The 16,868-nt window shown below is 37.7% G+C and overlaps 1 protein-coding gene across 1 annotated transcript; it reads right to left on the bottom strand.

The window, feature by feature from the left end:
* Window positions 1–35: 35 nt before the first annotated feature.
* Window positions 36–14,245, bottom strand: LOC119489748 (probable pleckstrin homology domain-containing family N member 1). Its single transcript, XM_037772532.1, has 11 exons — window positions 13,720–14,245; window positions 7,485–7,608; window positions 5,512–5,658; window positions 5,166–5,252; window positions 4,360–4,447; window positions 4,146–4,282; window positions 3,902–4,048; window positions 3,330–3,416; window positions 2,978–3,053; window positions 1,940–2,016; window positions 36–541 (listed from the first exon to the last, which is right to left on the bottom strand). The coding sequence occupies exons 1-11, from the start codon at window positions 13,812–13,814 to the stop codon at window positions 410–412; spliced, it is 1,197 nt and encodes a 398-aa protein (XP_037628460.1). The 5' UTR covers window positions 13,815–14,245; the 3' UTR covers window positions 36–409.
* Window positions 14,246–16,868: the final 2,623 nt, after the last annotated feature.

Raw genomic sequence — 16,868 nt, 5'->3', positions numbered from 1 at the left:
TCCATTTTATGTTGTGTTGAATAAATGATTCTTTAGAGTTTTAAACAGTTTATTGTGGAAAAGTCAAACATGTACTTTATGGCAAAGACATCAAAGCTAAATATGTACAGTTTCTTCAGTACTATTTTCTTCAAGTAACCTTTACAGCTCTACAGTCTCTACGTCTAACTTCAGCTGAGGTCTTAAACTGGGTTATGACCTTGTTCCTGTTTGTTCCCACATGAAAGAGAACTATAAGCATCTGTTCAGTCCCTCAGAGTGACAAAATCACCCAAATATGGCGAGAACATTTCAGAGCCTCTTCACTTCTGTATCTCCGTTTTGTGGCACATAAAAGTAATATGTACATACTATCTACAGGTTATTTCTGATTTATAATAAAAGCCGAGCTTTTCCACATCCAGATGAGTCAGCTGCATCCGTTGACGTGGCGTTGGTCGGCTGTGATCATCGGTTCCTTGGACTCCTTCCTGCTCTTCTGCAGCTTTGGCATGATAGGAGGTGCAGCGTGACTCGCGGTAACGTGGCTGCTTCTGTCTGGCTGCAGGTCAGAGAGAAAAATTTAGTTGATGCAAAGTTGCTTCACATTTAAGGTATTCAACATCACCTCAGCACATGTGAATATTTCTTGCAAATACAAACTTTTTTGACTGACTTTAAAGGAACAGTGTGCAGCATTTAGGGGGATCTAATGGCAGGAATGGAATATAATATTAATAAGTATGTTTTCTCTAAGTGCATAATCAACTGATAATAAGAATCATTGTGTTTTTGTTGGCTTAGAATGAGCCATTTATATCTACATATGGAGCCGATCCTCTCCACGGAGCCGGCCACCATGTTTCTACAGTAGCCCGGAACGGACAAACCAAACACCGGCTCTAGAGAGGGACATTCACGTTTTCGCGTTTGCCACCGTAGTTTCAGTCGGTTGCAATCTGCAACCTCACCGCTAGTTGCCGCCAAATCCTACACACTGCTCCTTTACAGGATGCTCTAGAGTCTAAGTTGTCTCACGTTCAAATCACTATAAAATGTTGTAGCTTCTATGCAGTAGAACCAAAGTATTTTCAAAATAATCTGTGCTTCAAGCTGTTTCATTTCTACAAAACAACCACAGACCAAAACTGACAAAAAAAAATGAACCAGAATGCATTTGATCTCTAACAAGTTCGTACAGGTTGATTTTCATACCAAACTAAACCAAACCAGTGGCTGCCCAGGTGGAAAGTTACAGGCAGTACTAGAAAACACTGCAGCATGCATTAGAAAATGCTCCTCAGTAATGGAAAGATACTGTATGTAGTAAATGGGCTAAAACTGTGTTTTTAAATCTTAAACCTGCATTAACTGACGGCCACTTGGGGGCAATAGAAACAAACTACACACAGCATTTGCATACTAAATTGTAGATGGATTGTATTTATGTAATGCTTTTCTGCCTTACCTCCTCATTCACACTTTCACACACACCTATGCAATGCAAAGCGCTTGCCTTCAGTAGGCCCTTTTTCACAGGAGCCATTTTGACATGTAATTTACATGGTAAACACAGATGTAATAGATTATGGTCCTGTTATATTTGGTGTGTCACAGACGTCCCAGTGAGCCGGCATGCACAATACCAGGGCTGCTGTGAAAAGGGGCCTGTTGTACTGAATAACTCATTAGAATTGGCGCGTCCTGCAGATATGGAGCAACATTGAATCTTTGGAGTGATGCATGTAAATCCACTTTCTTTTAGCTTTGTTTTGGTCTATACACCAACTACTGAGGGAAACATATCGCACTTAAGCTGCTAAATGCTCCAGTGTTCTGCTCTCATGTTAACCAGTGACAAAGTAGTGACAAAGCCACAAAGAATCCACCAACTCTGCAGTTCCCCTCAGCTCTTAACCATTTTATATTCCTTTAAATATGTCAGACAGCACAGTCTTACCTGTTGTAACTGAAACATCCAGTTGCGATAATCCTCCAGACAGGTACAAGAGACCTGCAGGGGCTCCACCAGCTCACCTAAAACACAACAGCAATTATATGAAATGACTGTATTCCTCACGGTATTTAATTTTGCTATAATTCAATGCTACATTTATAGCTAAAAAAGTATTAAGGGGATCATTCGGGCGTTTTGAAGTGGGGTTGTATGAGTTACTTATCCATAGTCAGTGTGTAACCTACAGTAGATGACGGTCGGCACGCGCCCAGTTTGGAGAAACAGACAGGAGTACCATCACCGAAGCATTTTAGCCCCCTAAAAGAAAGGCCCAACTAAAAAAATCAATATTAGTTTAAGTGTTCGCTATATTTAGAATATTTTCACCGCTTTACTTTGCCGTCAGACAGCCCTTTCCGACAGGTATCTGAAGCCGCTGTATCCATCTATGCTCTCGCCAAAGCCACCAGACTCCATTAAAAAAATGTGTCATTTTACCTTGCAGAACATAGGAGTTGCTGTTCTACCGCTGCTTCGATTAGTTAGTTTGTTTGTTTATTTTATTGTGTGACTTTGGTGAATCCAAACTAACCAAAGTCACACAAAAACAAACTAACTGATCGAGGCAGCGGTAGACCAGCAACACCCGTGTTGTGCGAGGTAAAATTACTGTTTTTTTCAATGAAGTGTGGTTGCTTTGGCAAGAGCATAGATAACAGCTTCGGTTCCCCGTCGGAAACACAGACTGTATAGCTGTCTTACAGCAAGGTAAACCAGCAAAAGAACTCTCGATATAGTGTACACTTAAACTGATATTGATTTTTTTTTTTAGGTGTCTAAAATACATTTTGCTGCCGGCCCCGTCCATAGTAGTACATTGCTTTGCTTCCGCGCGGTGACTCCTGTCTGCTTCTCCAAACTGGGGGCGTGCCGACCGTCATCTACTGTAGGTAATACACTGACTCTGGATAAGTACCTCATACAACCCCACTTCAAAGCACCCAAACTATCCCTTTAATGTCACACATTTGCACAGTATACCTATCAGCTCAAACTCCAGCCGTCCAGGCAGGGCTGATCTCTCCACTGCTCTGATGCTGTGTCGGGGCAACCTGCCCTGTTAGAGATGACATGGAAGAAAAATAAATGCTTTAATTTGTGCAAGAATTTTCACTTTCATACAATGTTTGTACAAGAAGAACCTAATTTTAGACTGAGAGACATTGAAGGATGTTGTAGGCGGCAGGTGTGAGTTACAAAATGTTCCACCCAAGCTGTGTGTCATGTGTCAAAAGAACAAGCGCTGTGTAAAGATTACCGCGACAGGTAGTTATGCCACAGTGGTTGAGGAGGTATTATTATGGATTTTTCCCATAGAGTCATTTTACACTACCTCATATCTTATATTCAGACGCTTGTTGTCTACTGACAGTAGCAGGACGTCTTGTGGGAAGAGAACCATCAGTCTTTCCTGTAGTCCCTGAAAGAACAAGGACATGTCACTGTTACTGTTGTCTAATACAGATGATACCACTGACAAAATACTGTGACACGTGAAATAATGTTCTCTATAATATAAAATGGGCACTAGGGGTGTCGCGATATACCGGTATTGACGAAAAGAATGATATTTAAAAAAGGAAAATATTGATACCATGTTAATAATACACATAATATTGTGTAAATCTCTGTCTTTCAGTTGACAATGACATTGTATTGATAGCAAATGTCAGGCCTTATGGATTTTTTGTTTATCAGTTCATCTGTTTGCCATTTTCACTATCCATCAGTGTATTGGTTGTTTATATACTTTTGTACAGTTAACCATAACTGTACAAAAATGTACAAAAAGACTACAAAAATGTACAAAAATCAACGTCTTGTCTTTGTTTTCAAGCTGATAAATTAATAATTATCTGTGCTCATTTGCAGATTCTTAAAGCAGTGTGGCAGAGTATTTATTACCTGTCTGTGTGTGTTGATGATGTGGACGACAGATAGGTATCCCGGCTGACCCATGTGCTGTATCGGCGAGCCCTCCCACTGCCACACGGGAGCTTGAAGTAAGTACTTTTTCAGTTCTTCTCTTTTCCAGTGCTCATCACAGGGTAACTATAGGGAAGAAATATGGTGATCAATTTATTAATTACAACTTAACCACGCTTTGATTTTTCATGCAGAGTTGTAATGTACAGCAGTTGGTCCTTACAAGATAGGAGAGAGCGCAGTGGGTGGGACTCATGGGTTGTGCCATTGACTTGTATCTCCTGTCGTCTACGTGTTGCATCCATTTCTGTAAATCCGCAGCACTGGCACATATGAAGACCTTGGAGTCCACCATTGGGCCTGTGTGAAAGAGGGAACAACATGCTCAGTACTTGACACTGTGTTGCCATGTCTTAGCTGAACTTCCACTGACTCACCGCTGATCTCAAACATGTGTGGTGAATGTGACGCGTCCGGGGCCATTGAGATGGCTTCCAAGGAAAGTCCAGAAAGAGGAAGGATGCCCTGCGAGATAAGAGAACACGAAGGGTAAGAAAAAAATCATGTCTGTCACTGAGCTTCAGCTTCCTCTAAAGACATTATCAAGCATTTGTATTATTAGTGTCACCTTTAAAAAGCTGTTATGGCTCATGTTAGGGGTGTAAATCACAAGTTTCATAACGATACAATATTATATTGATTCTTTGGACAACGATATGATATTTGCTGATATCACAAAGTCTGCCCCAATATGATTTTGATTTGATTCAATTCAGGGGCCTGCGATCAATATGAGATGATATCATATGTCTTTTTAACACAGTTACATTTATATCAACTCACAAAAACAACTAAAATATGATTTGACAATTTTATCAATCAATTCCTATTGACCTAGAGCAGCGTCTGGCAGTCTATCTAAAGAAAATTGCTGTATGGCCTAAACTACTGTCAGCTATTTTAGTTTTTTTTAATTCCGTTATATATATATATATATATATATATATATATATATATATATATAATTTATTTATTTTTAAATAACCTAATGAAGGTCTGTGTACCGAAACGTTTCCTTTTAGCGAAATGCTCTGAGAGAATTTGTCTCTGGTAAATAGTTATGCAGTGTATTATGTGTAGGGCTTTTATTGTGAAAGGTAAGAATGGAAGGATCTGGTGTGGTTGAATCTTAGCCACTATTTATATATATATTTCAGTTTCAAGTAAAATGCACAAAGAATACCTCATAAATGAAGTCTTGTCGAGAGTGGTCCAGAGAGAGGATCAGCAAGTGGAAAGAGAACAACACCAGGAAGTGTTCACTGGTTTCCTGTGGGAGACAAGGTGAAGTATTGAGTCGAGACTTAGGATCTGTGGGCTCATAGTGTCAGAGGCTCCATCAACTGTTCACACAGACATGACAATAAAAATGACCTGTTTCACTATTTTTTCAATAAAAGATGCTGCTTGCCAGACAGAAGTTTAGGGTACTGTATGGCACCCAAGCACTATCACAACTCTTACAGATATTCTTAAAGAGAATTTCATTTGAAGATGACATATTGATGGAGCCACACCTCATCACTTACCTGTGTGTAGCTGTTGTAGAGAGACACCAGGGAGGAGTGGATGATCTCTCCATACATGTGGGCAGGTTGGCCCTCCCACTCCCTGATCGGCTGGTGGGAGTAGATCCTTTGGTGCAGCTCGTCTCTGCTCCGGCCCCACAGCACCACCTACAGACACAAAACTGTATCAGCCCATATCTATTGATTATGATGTGTGGATTGAAGTATTTTGTAGTTTTTTCTAGTGGGTGGCCATTTTCTCTTCTTAATCAACCCCCTGAGACCCGCGATCCTGACCGACTGTACTGTTTTTCAGAGGCTGTAGCAGGTTCAGATTTAGAGCTAGAGTGAAAGTACAGATATTATATGAATATAGAAAACTAAAGGAATCCATTGGTAACCATGCCATGCGAGCTTGTTGGGGAGGAGGCTAAATAACGCTACAAAGTTAGGCTGAATTTTGGGGTCAAAGGAGTCCCTTGACCTCTGACCTCAAGATATGTGAATGAAAATTGGTTCTATGGGTACTCACGAGTCTCCCCTTTACAGACATGCCCACTTTATGATAATCACATGTAGTTTTTTGAATGCAGTATAAATGTGTTATTTTCAAGTATTGGGGTCTCTAAACAGTCTTGATTTACATAAATTGGGTATCATTTTTTAAAATTTGACCTCACTGTATAAAATGACATGTAGTGACCTTTAGGATAATCACAGCTTCATGAAACTTTACAACCACAAACTAGAGACCTAGATCATTCAGAGGATGTATGGCTTTCCTAGGTAGATTGACAATAAGGGGGTTTCTGAACAGTTTCCAGAACAGAATTGCTCGCGATCCAAATCTCCAAACCATCCAAAAATCTCCAAATGTTAAAGGTTTTTGAAACCAAATCACGGCATGGCTTTTTCTGTAATGTTCCTCAAGGTCTTGGTGTCTTAATGTGGTATTTTGGAAGGATTATTGATTATTTTTATAAATTCTCAAGTGGTAAAATTATTTTAATTTAGCACCAAATCTGCCACCCACCCATCACCAACTCCAGTTACAGCACTGAGGTCGACCAATCAGTCCCCAGAACTAGACTCAAAAAACAGAGGTGACCGAGCCTTTGCGGTGGCCGCCACTAATCTGTGGAACAGCTCACCTTTTCATATTAAAGCAGCTCAGACGACAGAATCATTTAAATCGCTGCTGAAGACTCACCTCTTCTCGCTGGTGTTTGATTAAGTTTATCTTCTGTTGTGCTGCAGCTCTTTAACTGCTATTATGTGCACATTCTGTTTTTACTCTGTTCTTATTGTTGCCTGATTTGTTTTGATTTTTATTATGTATATGTTCAGCACTGCGGTCAACTGCGTTTTTTTTTTTTTAATATGCTATACAAATGAAATATGACTTGACTCATATCACTCCCCCCATCAGTATTTAAATGTGACCACATGTTTCACAGTGAGATGAGTCATGCTTTACAAAGAAAATTTTAGTTTGTTTCACTATTGCAAGCCTCTAGACATTGTTGTTTGAGCAAACTGTTGCACAATACAAGGAGATTTGTATCTAAACTTGTCCTTCTGTAGGAGTTTGGAGGCTTTATATTTAGAAAATTTGTCATTCAAGTGGAAAGAAGTGCTAAAAACTCAAGTTTGCGTGTTAGTGTTTCCTCCCTCCTTTATTTCCTGTAAAGTTTGAATCACACCAAACAGGGAATGCAGAATCTCTCACTTTTGTCATGGAAGATTCCTACAGTGTGTAAACACCGTGTGTCTGGCCTCAACACAAATAACAGCACCGAGTGGAAACTGTTGATGTGAGACACATCTCGCCACACTATGCTCGAGCACTAAAAAGTGTTAAAGTGTTTGCTTAAAGTGAGCCACTAACTGTGTTGTTACTGTGAAATGTGCACGATGAAGTTTCCGGTTGTGTCTTTGACATGTCCTACACAATAGACACACACATACACACACACACACACACACATAGTGACCTCTTTTTCCAGGTGGCGTATTGAAGGGTATCGCGGTGGTGGTGGCGGCGGTGGCAGCGGCTGCTGCTCATCTCTGCTGTTCCTCACTGACAGCTGAAGCCTGGTCTCTCCCAGATTCCACACCCTGAATAAACACATTTCATCAAATGTTCACATTAGGGGCTGTAAATCAATTGAAATATTTAATTGTGATTAATCGCATGATTGTCCATAGTTAATCGTAATTAATTTCAAATTGATCTCACATTTTTTTATCTGTTCAAAATGTTTCTTAAAGGGAGATTTGTCAAGTATTTAATACTCTTATCAACATGGGAGTAGGCAAATATGCTTGCTTTATGCAAATGTATGCATATATCTATTATTGGATATCAATTAACAACCCAAAACAATGACACATATTGTGCAGAAACCCTCACAGGTATTGCATTTTGCAAAAAAAATATGCTCAAATCATAACATGGCAAACTGCAGCCCAACAGGCAACAACAGCTGTCAGTGTGTCAGTGTGCTGACTTCACTATGACTTGCCCCAAACTGCATGTGATTATCATAAAGTGGGCATGTCTGTAAAGGGGAGACTCGTGGGTACCCATAGAACCCATTTTCATTCACATATCTTGAGGTCAGAGGTCAAGGGACCCTTTGAAAATGGCCATGACAGTTTTTCCACGCCAAAATTTGGAGTAAGTATGACATGGTTGATTTCTTATGTTTTCTAATTTCATATGATGCCAGTATCTTCACTTCCGCTTAAAAATTGAACCCGCCACAACCTCCAAAAGATCAGAGTCCCGTCGGATTTTTAAGAGGTTAATTAAATATCACAAGTTGTGTTAATGCATTAAAGAAATTAGTGGCATTAAAACAACTTTGCGTTAAGCGTTATTATCGCGTTAACTTCGACAGCGCTAGTTCCATGTTAACACATTTCATCAGACTTCACTGTCACGTAGCAGCAGTCAATGCTGAGGGCGCGGTGGCTCTGTGGTTGGCTTCGTGCCCTCATTGTGGTACAGATGTGAGTTCAGTTTCTGGTCCTGTCTGTGCAGTATGAATGTTAAGGTGCATGCTCTATCCTGCAATTCAAAGACATGTAGTCATGCAGACTCGAGACTCAAAACTGTCTCTAAACTATGATCGTGGGCCCCTTTTTGTATGTGCTTCCTAATGGTAAATGCTTGGACTGGTGCCTAAAAGAAAAGAAAAAGAGATTGAAGAGCAGTGGAGCATATCACAATTTAAATGGCTTGTCTTGACCCCCCTGCAGCCTAGCAGCAGACAGACATAATCAGATTACAGTAGTCAGAGTCAGAGTAGAGACAGACCCACCTGCTGACCCTTCCCTTCACTGCCATATTTTGAAGCCTGTCGCACTAATTCTAAGCAGGTTTTGAATGTGTACTGTAGTGGATGTACACAGAAAAAGTGACAAAATGAAGAATAGTCAACAGTTGATTTTTAAGAATGATATTGATCTAACCTATTGTTCCACAATGCATTGCACAAATATAGATAGATGATATATCTTTAGCTATATCTTAAAATTAACATTTTTTAACAGGAAGCCAATAAGATCACATCTTGTCATGTTCTTAAGAAACTAAATATGTTAAGTTTTGATCATTTCAATAGATTTGCTAATATTAAACCTGTCCATGAATGCCTAAATTGGCAGTGACATGGTGGTTGTGTTCATGGAGAACTGTGTTAGGTGCCATTTGGTAAATCCTCCTTTTGGACAGATGTCGTTTTCTGCTTGGTGGATCAATATGTGGAGCTCCTTACGGGACTCAAAATGGATCATTTTAAACTCAAGTCGAATCAGCTTTTAAAGAGGTATCAGTCATGTGGTCACGAATAATTAATGTATTTTGAGTTTTGTGTATATTCTTTATAGAGGCCCATCTATGGGCTTGCGTTGCAATTTATCTTTGACTATAAATGCTGGTATGTGACATTGATTCATGCTATATACTTGCACCTATAAAAATAAACATTAAATAATGAATATAATGAAAAACAAAAAGCATTACATCTTTGGAAATAGCCTACATTTTGATTTCTCTTTGTAAAAGTTAAATAAGCAATGTAGACTGCCGCACAAGTGCATTAATTTCTTGTATACCAACAGTCAAAATCACTTTATGCAATTAGTTTATGCTCTACTCTGCACTTTTATAGACTGTTTTTTACTGTCTTCTACCAATAATGTACAGCTTTATTCTGCACGTAAGTCTATTTTTGAAGAAAAAAACTCTCTACCTCAGTTCTCATCCTGCATTTAGTATATTATATTTGCCATTTCTTAATCCCCTGGTCTCTACTGTATATCTCCTATATGTTATTATCCAGCACTATATCACTTTTTGCACTATACTCCCATTTTTAATAGTCCCGTATCTTTGTTGTTACCCTGCACTATATTCAGTTTTAACAGTTTTCTTCATCTCCTGGTATTTTCATATTTGGTATATTTTTTTGTACTTTGTATTACTAACTTGTGCCTTTTTACTAACATGTTTTGCACTATGGAACTGTGATGCTGGAAACTTGAATTTCCCTCGGGATCAATAAAGTTACTATCCATCTATCTATCTATCTAAACAATTACAGTAATTGTAGCTGTGGGTGGGCCTGGGTGGGCCTAGGTCCACCCACTTGGCACCCAATCAGAAGGCATCCTTTTTTGCTGTATCATCCTCTGAACAGACATAAAACAATTCTTGTTTTTTTACTTCTTGTTTAGGCTACGTGAAAGGTCAGATTTTGATTGGCAGTGCATTTCACAAATGCCAGATTGAGAGCAGCCCCTCCTCTTCCATTTAGTGGCAGCAGATGTCTCTCTGCCTAATCGGTGTTGCCAGGTTGGGCTGGTTTCCGCCCAATTGGACTACTTTTGATTAAATTGGGCTAGTAAAAAAATATTTAAAACAATATTACCAAACAAGCTGCCATTTTACAGTCAAAAACACAGATGTAAAATTCAGTAAACTTATTGACTAATTTAATTTGAGAAATATTTGATTGACATGAGTTGTATTCAATCATCATTAGGGATAAAGGAGGACCTACTTTATTATCATTGACTATAATGACATGGAAATGTGTGTATTTGGCTGTCTGACTGCACATTTTGTGGGTTAATTGTGATAGCCTATTCATCTAACATTTTATCTTTGGTTATTTGATACATAAATGTAGGTTTTATTGAATTGTGCGGGTTTTAAATTGTGATTGGGCTGAAAACTGACAGTCTGATCTGGCAACCCTCTCGATTGCTCGTTGTGACAGCAGCTGTTGCAAACACGAACAGAACGCCATGAATTTTACGTCAGCGTGACGTCAACCAGTTACGTAAACAAGCACACGGATGCATTTGGCGGAACGTCACCAGATAGCACGGTCACCCGTTACACCGGAACACCTGTGCATGTAGGAACAGAAGCCAGAGGAGCTCCATCATTCTCAACCAAGACCGACTCCTCCTGCACCAGTTTCTCCTCGACATAAAGTGCCAAGTTATAATGACACAGTAACGTTATGTGGGCCCTCGCTACCTTACTAATTACAAGCAGTTGGTGAAAGACTCTTTCCAACGGTTAGTCAGATACCAACTGACATTCATATGGAAAGCCGTTTGAGCATTTATTCCATATCCTTGATATCAGACGTCAGTGTCCTCCACTAGTTCGGTCTTTGTCAGCACTAGTTGAACAAAAACTCTTACTAGTCACTGTTTTTCAGCAACTAGTGGCACTTTTATCCAACTAGTGAGACTGTGCACCACACTATAGGACCAAAGCCCAACTAGTCAGCTTTTTGACTCACTAGTGGACCTCTGGACCGAACTAGTAACACTGACAGTCTCACTAGTTAACTAGTACGCTGCAAAAGCTTTGACATGCAACATTTTGAGCCTCACTAGTTCACTAGTAAGGTCAAAAAGACCTAGTAAGAGTTTTTGTTCAACTAGTAAGACAAAATGTCCAACTAGTGCTGACAAAGACCGAACTAGTGGAGGACACTGACGTCTGATATCAAGGATATGGAATAAATGCTCAAACGGCTTTCCATACCTGCTCTCCTTTGACAGAGACTATGATGAAATCATTGCAGTGTTCAACACCAAGCCCCGTCATCCCCTGCTGCAAATATCAAAAGTAAGCTTATTTACACGATGTCGGTGGATATGTATGCATGATGATGTAAAAGGATTGTATGATTAAACTGTGGTGCATTAGGCAAAGTATAGTTGTAATGGCCTACACGTTTCAGAACCTATTAAGTAGATGTTTGGTCTTGGATGGGCTAGGCTCACCTGGTATTCTTTGTGATCATGCCACACTGTGATTTCTACCAACGCCTCTGGAGTTACTATTAATGAAATTTGGACACAGCTATGGATTTGTGTGTACATTTCTCAGCACACACCACATGTCTGATTGAGTATATGTGTGCATCTTTGCAGTGGTGGAAAGTAACAAAGTGCATTTACTCTTTACTTAAGAGCAATTTTTAGGTATCTGTACCTCAATTTCTGCTACTTTATACTTCTACTCCACTACATCTTAGAGGCAAACATTGCACTTTTTACTCCACTATTTAGTTGATAACTTAGGTCGACATACTATACTATGACTTTTTTCAACATATTATACTGACTTTTTTATTTTTTATTTTTTCAACATACTATACTATGACTTTTTTATAACTCTTTTGACATACTACACTGACTTTTTTTACGACTTTTTTCAACATACTATACAATGACTTTTTTCGACATACTTATCACTTTTTCGGACATACTACACTATGACTTTTTTTGTACATGCTTTACTACGCTATATAATTTTTTTCGACATACTATACTCTGACCTGTCTATATGATATCCAGATATTAATATAGCAGCAAACAACTACAGTATATGCGATGTAAAGATCGTTAGAGGAGTAATGTCTACCTGAGCAGAGAGAATCTCTCTCCCTAGGTGTGTGTTGTAATCCAAGTTTCTCCTTGCTTTGTTGACATTGCTGGGCCGGCCACGCATAGCTTTTTAGTGCATGTTTGTGCATGTGAGCGTGCGCCGCTGGCTAGCTCTCGCTGCCAGTTGCTCTGCACTGCTCTCATATGGCAGTTACAGCTGACAACGACCGACGGTGGCACGGAAGCGTAGCACCACCTGTCCGGTTCCCCCCCCAGATAACACCGTTATCTCTTTCTGCACTTTTGCCATTGTTTGCACTGTTAGCGCTGTTAGCTGTGAGTCGTGGCTCACCGTCGCCATGTTGAGAGTTGTTGAGAGACAATAGAAATCTTTAGGTATGATGCTAGTCCTTTTGGATGGAAATTTTGAATGCAGGACTAGAAACAGACTATTTCTACACGTTGGTACTATTTTTACTTAAGTAAATGATCAGAGTACCTTCTTCCACCTCTACACCTTAGTAACAAACAATTTTGTCTGTGTTGTAGAATACAAACATAAGTGGGCTGCGACCATAAGTAGTAATGATTAAACGGCCACACATAAGGGCTGGTAGCTACTGTTGTGATTAGCCACTGCTAATCCCCCAGCCTTAGAACAAGTGGGGATTTGTCCCGCCCTAACTCTGTATTAAACCCCGCCATGCTTCAGCTATTGTCTTATAGTAATCTGCTAATCACATCAGTGCAGCATCACCGAATCCTCAAGTTCATGTTTAGTAAATAGGAGCCAATTAGTTCTCCCGCCTTGTTGTTCTGCTGGGTGCTGATGAGTGGAAATCATATGGATGTAATGTGTTGTTGTGCAGGTGTTTTCATCTTGGTTAAAGGGTTTACAATTTAACCTTTTCTTCACTGCATTGCCTGGAAGTTATCTGTGTAAAATCACATCCTGTTAATCTGTGAAAACAAGCACGTAGTGTGTGCATCCTCGCTGTGGTATCAATGAATACGCTGCAGCTTTGAAAAATGGTTATGCAAGAGGCTACCTAGTCTTGTGTTTGGCATGTTCAGCTCCAAAATGTGACGCATGACATGCAAAAGAAAACCCCAGAGGTTGAAAGAGAAGCTTATAAAGTTCACCGCTTCCTCCTCTAGAACTCAAAAACACAAAACCACATTTAAACAAACTTAAAAGGCACAAGGCTGTGACAAAGACGACTGAATCTGCAGTACAGTCATCATAACTCTGTTAATTCCCCACCTCTACTTTTCTATTTTTCAGAAGTTTTTGGCTTTAATTCTTACCCTAAATTATCTCCAGAGAGTTCCAGGAGCTCGATCTCATCAGGGCCCACCTCGTCCACTCCAGTATGCCTCTGGGTCACACTGCAGCATCCCATGACGGATGAGGAGTCTGTCCCACTCCGCCCGTCTCAGCTTCTAGTCCACACACTGAGCACCATCTGCCTAGACAGTCATCCCCACTGTGTGTGTGTGTGTGTGTGTGTGTGCCACACTAAAACCAAAGAGATAACAGAAAAAAACGGAGGGTGGTTGGGTCCAAAAGAGGATATTGTACGCTGGAGGGAGGGGGTGGTGCTGCTAAGCTCTAGTTCCCCCTTTTTGCCAGCATGTAGTTTGTATTTCCATAGAACCACGAGAACAAAAAGGTGTTAGAGGAATTGAAGATAAAAGTGGTAAGACGTTTTTGTCGAGTTGCAGCGTTGTAGTTGTTCCTTCCTTCCTGTCAGTTGGCTGTCTGCAGAGAACTGAGCAGCTTCCTCAGTTGTTGGTTCTTTTTGACAGTCTGACTCTCACACTGAGAACCTGCTGACACTTCACCATGACAAATAAAAACTGGTTGTCATTTAAAGATTACCATTTGTAGGTATAAAAATGCAGCTGCTACAGATATTACACCTCTTCGTGTTGATAACTCTGGTGCTCTCAGCCTCCTTGTTGAGAAGCATATGGATGAAGCAAGCATCCTGTTGGGAAAGATGGGACCATGCCTGTCTGTGTTTACATGCAAAGAGCCTGAATATGGATAGGCAAGTGAGATAATTATGAGTTATGAAACAGAGGGCTGCAGTCAAAACAACAAGCCACAACATCTGCAGCTTGCAGTGTTGGTTTTCCTGGTTAGAATTACAGTAAGATGGTGGGAGGGTTTGTACACAATCATGTCTGAGTGGTTCTGGCTTTCCACAGGGCAGGAGCTGTTTCTGTGTCTGTGAAGTGACGCAACTTGATGTAAGATAAATGATGGATATATTTTCCATTTGCAACAGCTATTGATGTTGTGTTTTGATTACAGTAAAAGAGTCTACCATTATTTTGGAGGAAAAACCTCTTTTTAAATTTAAATTAAAAGGTTCTCTTTACGTCATATTCCTTACAAATCTAAAGTAAAATGAACCCAGTTATTGAAGTGATGAATAGAATCTTAACTAGGACATTTTTGTGACTTTCTTACATGTTAAACTATGATTTTTTTTATGACTTTTTATTACACACCGACACCATACGGTGACTTTTTTTATGACTTTTTTGGCAAGCTATGCTGTGACTTTTTTGTGACTCTTTTGATATACTATACTATTACTTTTTGAGAAATGCAATACTCTGACTTTTTATGACTCTTTTGACATACTACACTGACATTTTTATGAATTTAAAAAAAAAAAAAATTACGACGGACTATACTATGGCTTTTTTTTTTTCCGACAGACTGTACTATGGCTTTTTCGACATGCTATATATGACATTTTTATGATTTATTTTTTCAACATTTTTTTGACATACATTACTATAACTTTTTTTACTACTTTCGACATACTGTACTATGGCTTTTTTTCAACATACTATACTATAAGGTTTTTTTTTACTTTTTTACGACTTACTATACTATGACTTTATTGACTTTTTTTCAACATACTATACTACGACTTTTTTTCAACATAATATACTCTGACTTTTTAAAAATAATTTCGACATACTATGCTTTTACTTTTTTTTTTACTTTTTTTACAACATACTTTACTATGACTTTTTTTGACATATAATTTTTTTACTTTTTTAAAAAAAAATGTCGACATACTATACTATGACTTTTTTTCGACAAACTATATAACTATTTTTTTTACTTTTTTCGACATACTATGCTATGACTTTTTTTAACTGTTTTCAACATACTATAGCCTACTGTGACTTTTTTTAAAGTTTTTTTTACATTTTATACTATAATTCTTTTTTTAAATTTTTTTTTACATACTATACAATGACCTTTTTTTGCTTTTTTCGACATACTATACTATGACTTTTTTTTTTTTTTACTTTTTTCGACATACTGTACTATGACTTTTTTGTTTACTTTTTTTACATACTATACTATAACTTTTTTTTTTTACTTTTTTCGACATACTATACAATGACTTTTTTTTTTTACTTTTTTGACATACTATACTATGACTTTTTTTCGACATTATTTTAGAACTTTTTTTTTAAAAAATGGCGACATACTATACTATAACTTTTTTTTTTGCTTTTTTTCGACATACTATACTATAACTTTTTTTTTTTTTACTTTTTTTGACATACTATACTACGACTTTTTTAACTTTCTTTTACATATTATCCTATAATTATTTTTTTTACTTTTTTTTTACATGCTATACTACGACTTTTTTTTACTTTTCTACATACTATAGTATGACTTTTGTTGACTTTTTTGACATATTATACTATGACTTTTTTTTAACTTTTTTTACATACTATACTATGACTTTTTTTCCGACATATTATTTTATAACTTTTTAAAAAAAAATGTCGACATACTATAATATTACTTTTTTTTTCGACATACCATACTATAATTTTTTTTTTTTACTTTTTTTGACATAGTTTACTATGACTTTTTTTTTTTACTTTTTTTGACATACTATACTATGACTTTTTTTTAACTTTTTTTACATATTATACTATAATTATTTTTTTTTACTTTTTTTTTACATACTATACTATGACTTTTTTGACTTTTCTAAATACAATAGTATGACTTTTTTTGTCTTTTTTTAACATATTATACTATGACTTTTTTTTGACATACTATACTATGATTTTTTTGTTTTTGACATATTTTATAACTTTTTAAAAAAAATGTTGACATACTATACTATGACTTTTTTGACTTTTCTAAATACAATAGTATGACTTTTTTGACTTATTTTTACATATTATACTATGACTTTTTTTAACTTTTTTTACATGCTATACTATGACTTTTTTTGACATATTTTATAACTTTTTTAAAAAAAAATGTCGACATACTATACTATGACTTTTTTTTTTACTTTTTTCGACATACTATACTATGACTTTTTTTTTACTTTTTTACATATTATACTATAATAATTTTTTTACTTTTTTTTGACATACTATACTATAACTTTTTT

The sequence above is a fragment of the Sebastes umbrosus genome, chromosome 6 (assembly GCF_015220745.1).
Source record: "Sebastes umbrosus isolate fSebUmb1 chromosome 6, fSebUmb1.pri, whole genome shotgun sequence".
In the NCBI taxonomy this organism is placed as follows: Eukaryota; Metazoa; Chordata; class Actinopteri; order Perciformes; family Sebastidae; genus Sebastes; species Sebastes umbrosus.
Note: the sequence above shows the minus strand (reverse complement) of the source record. Positions and strands in the feature narration are given on the sequence as shown.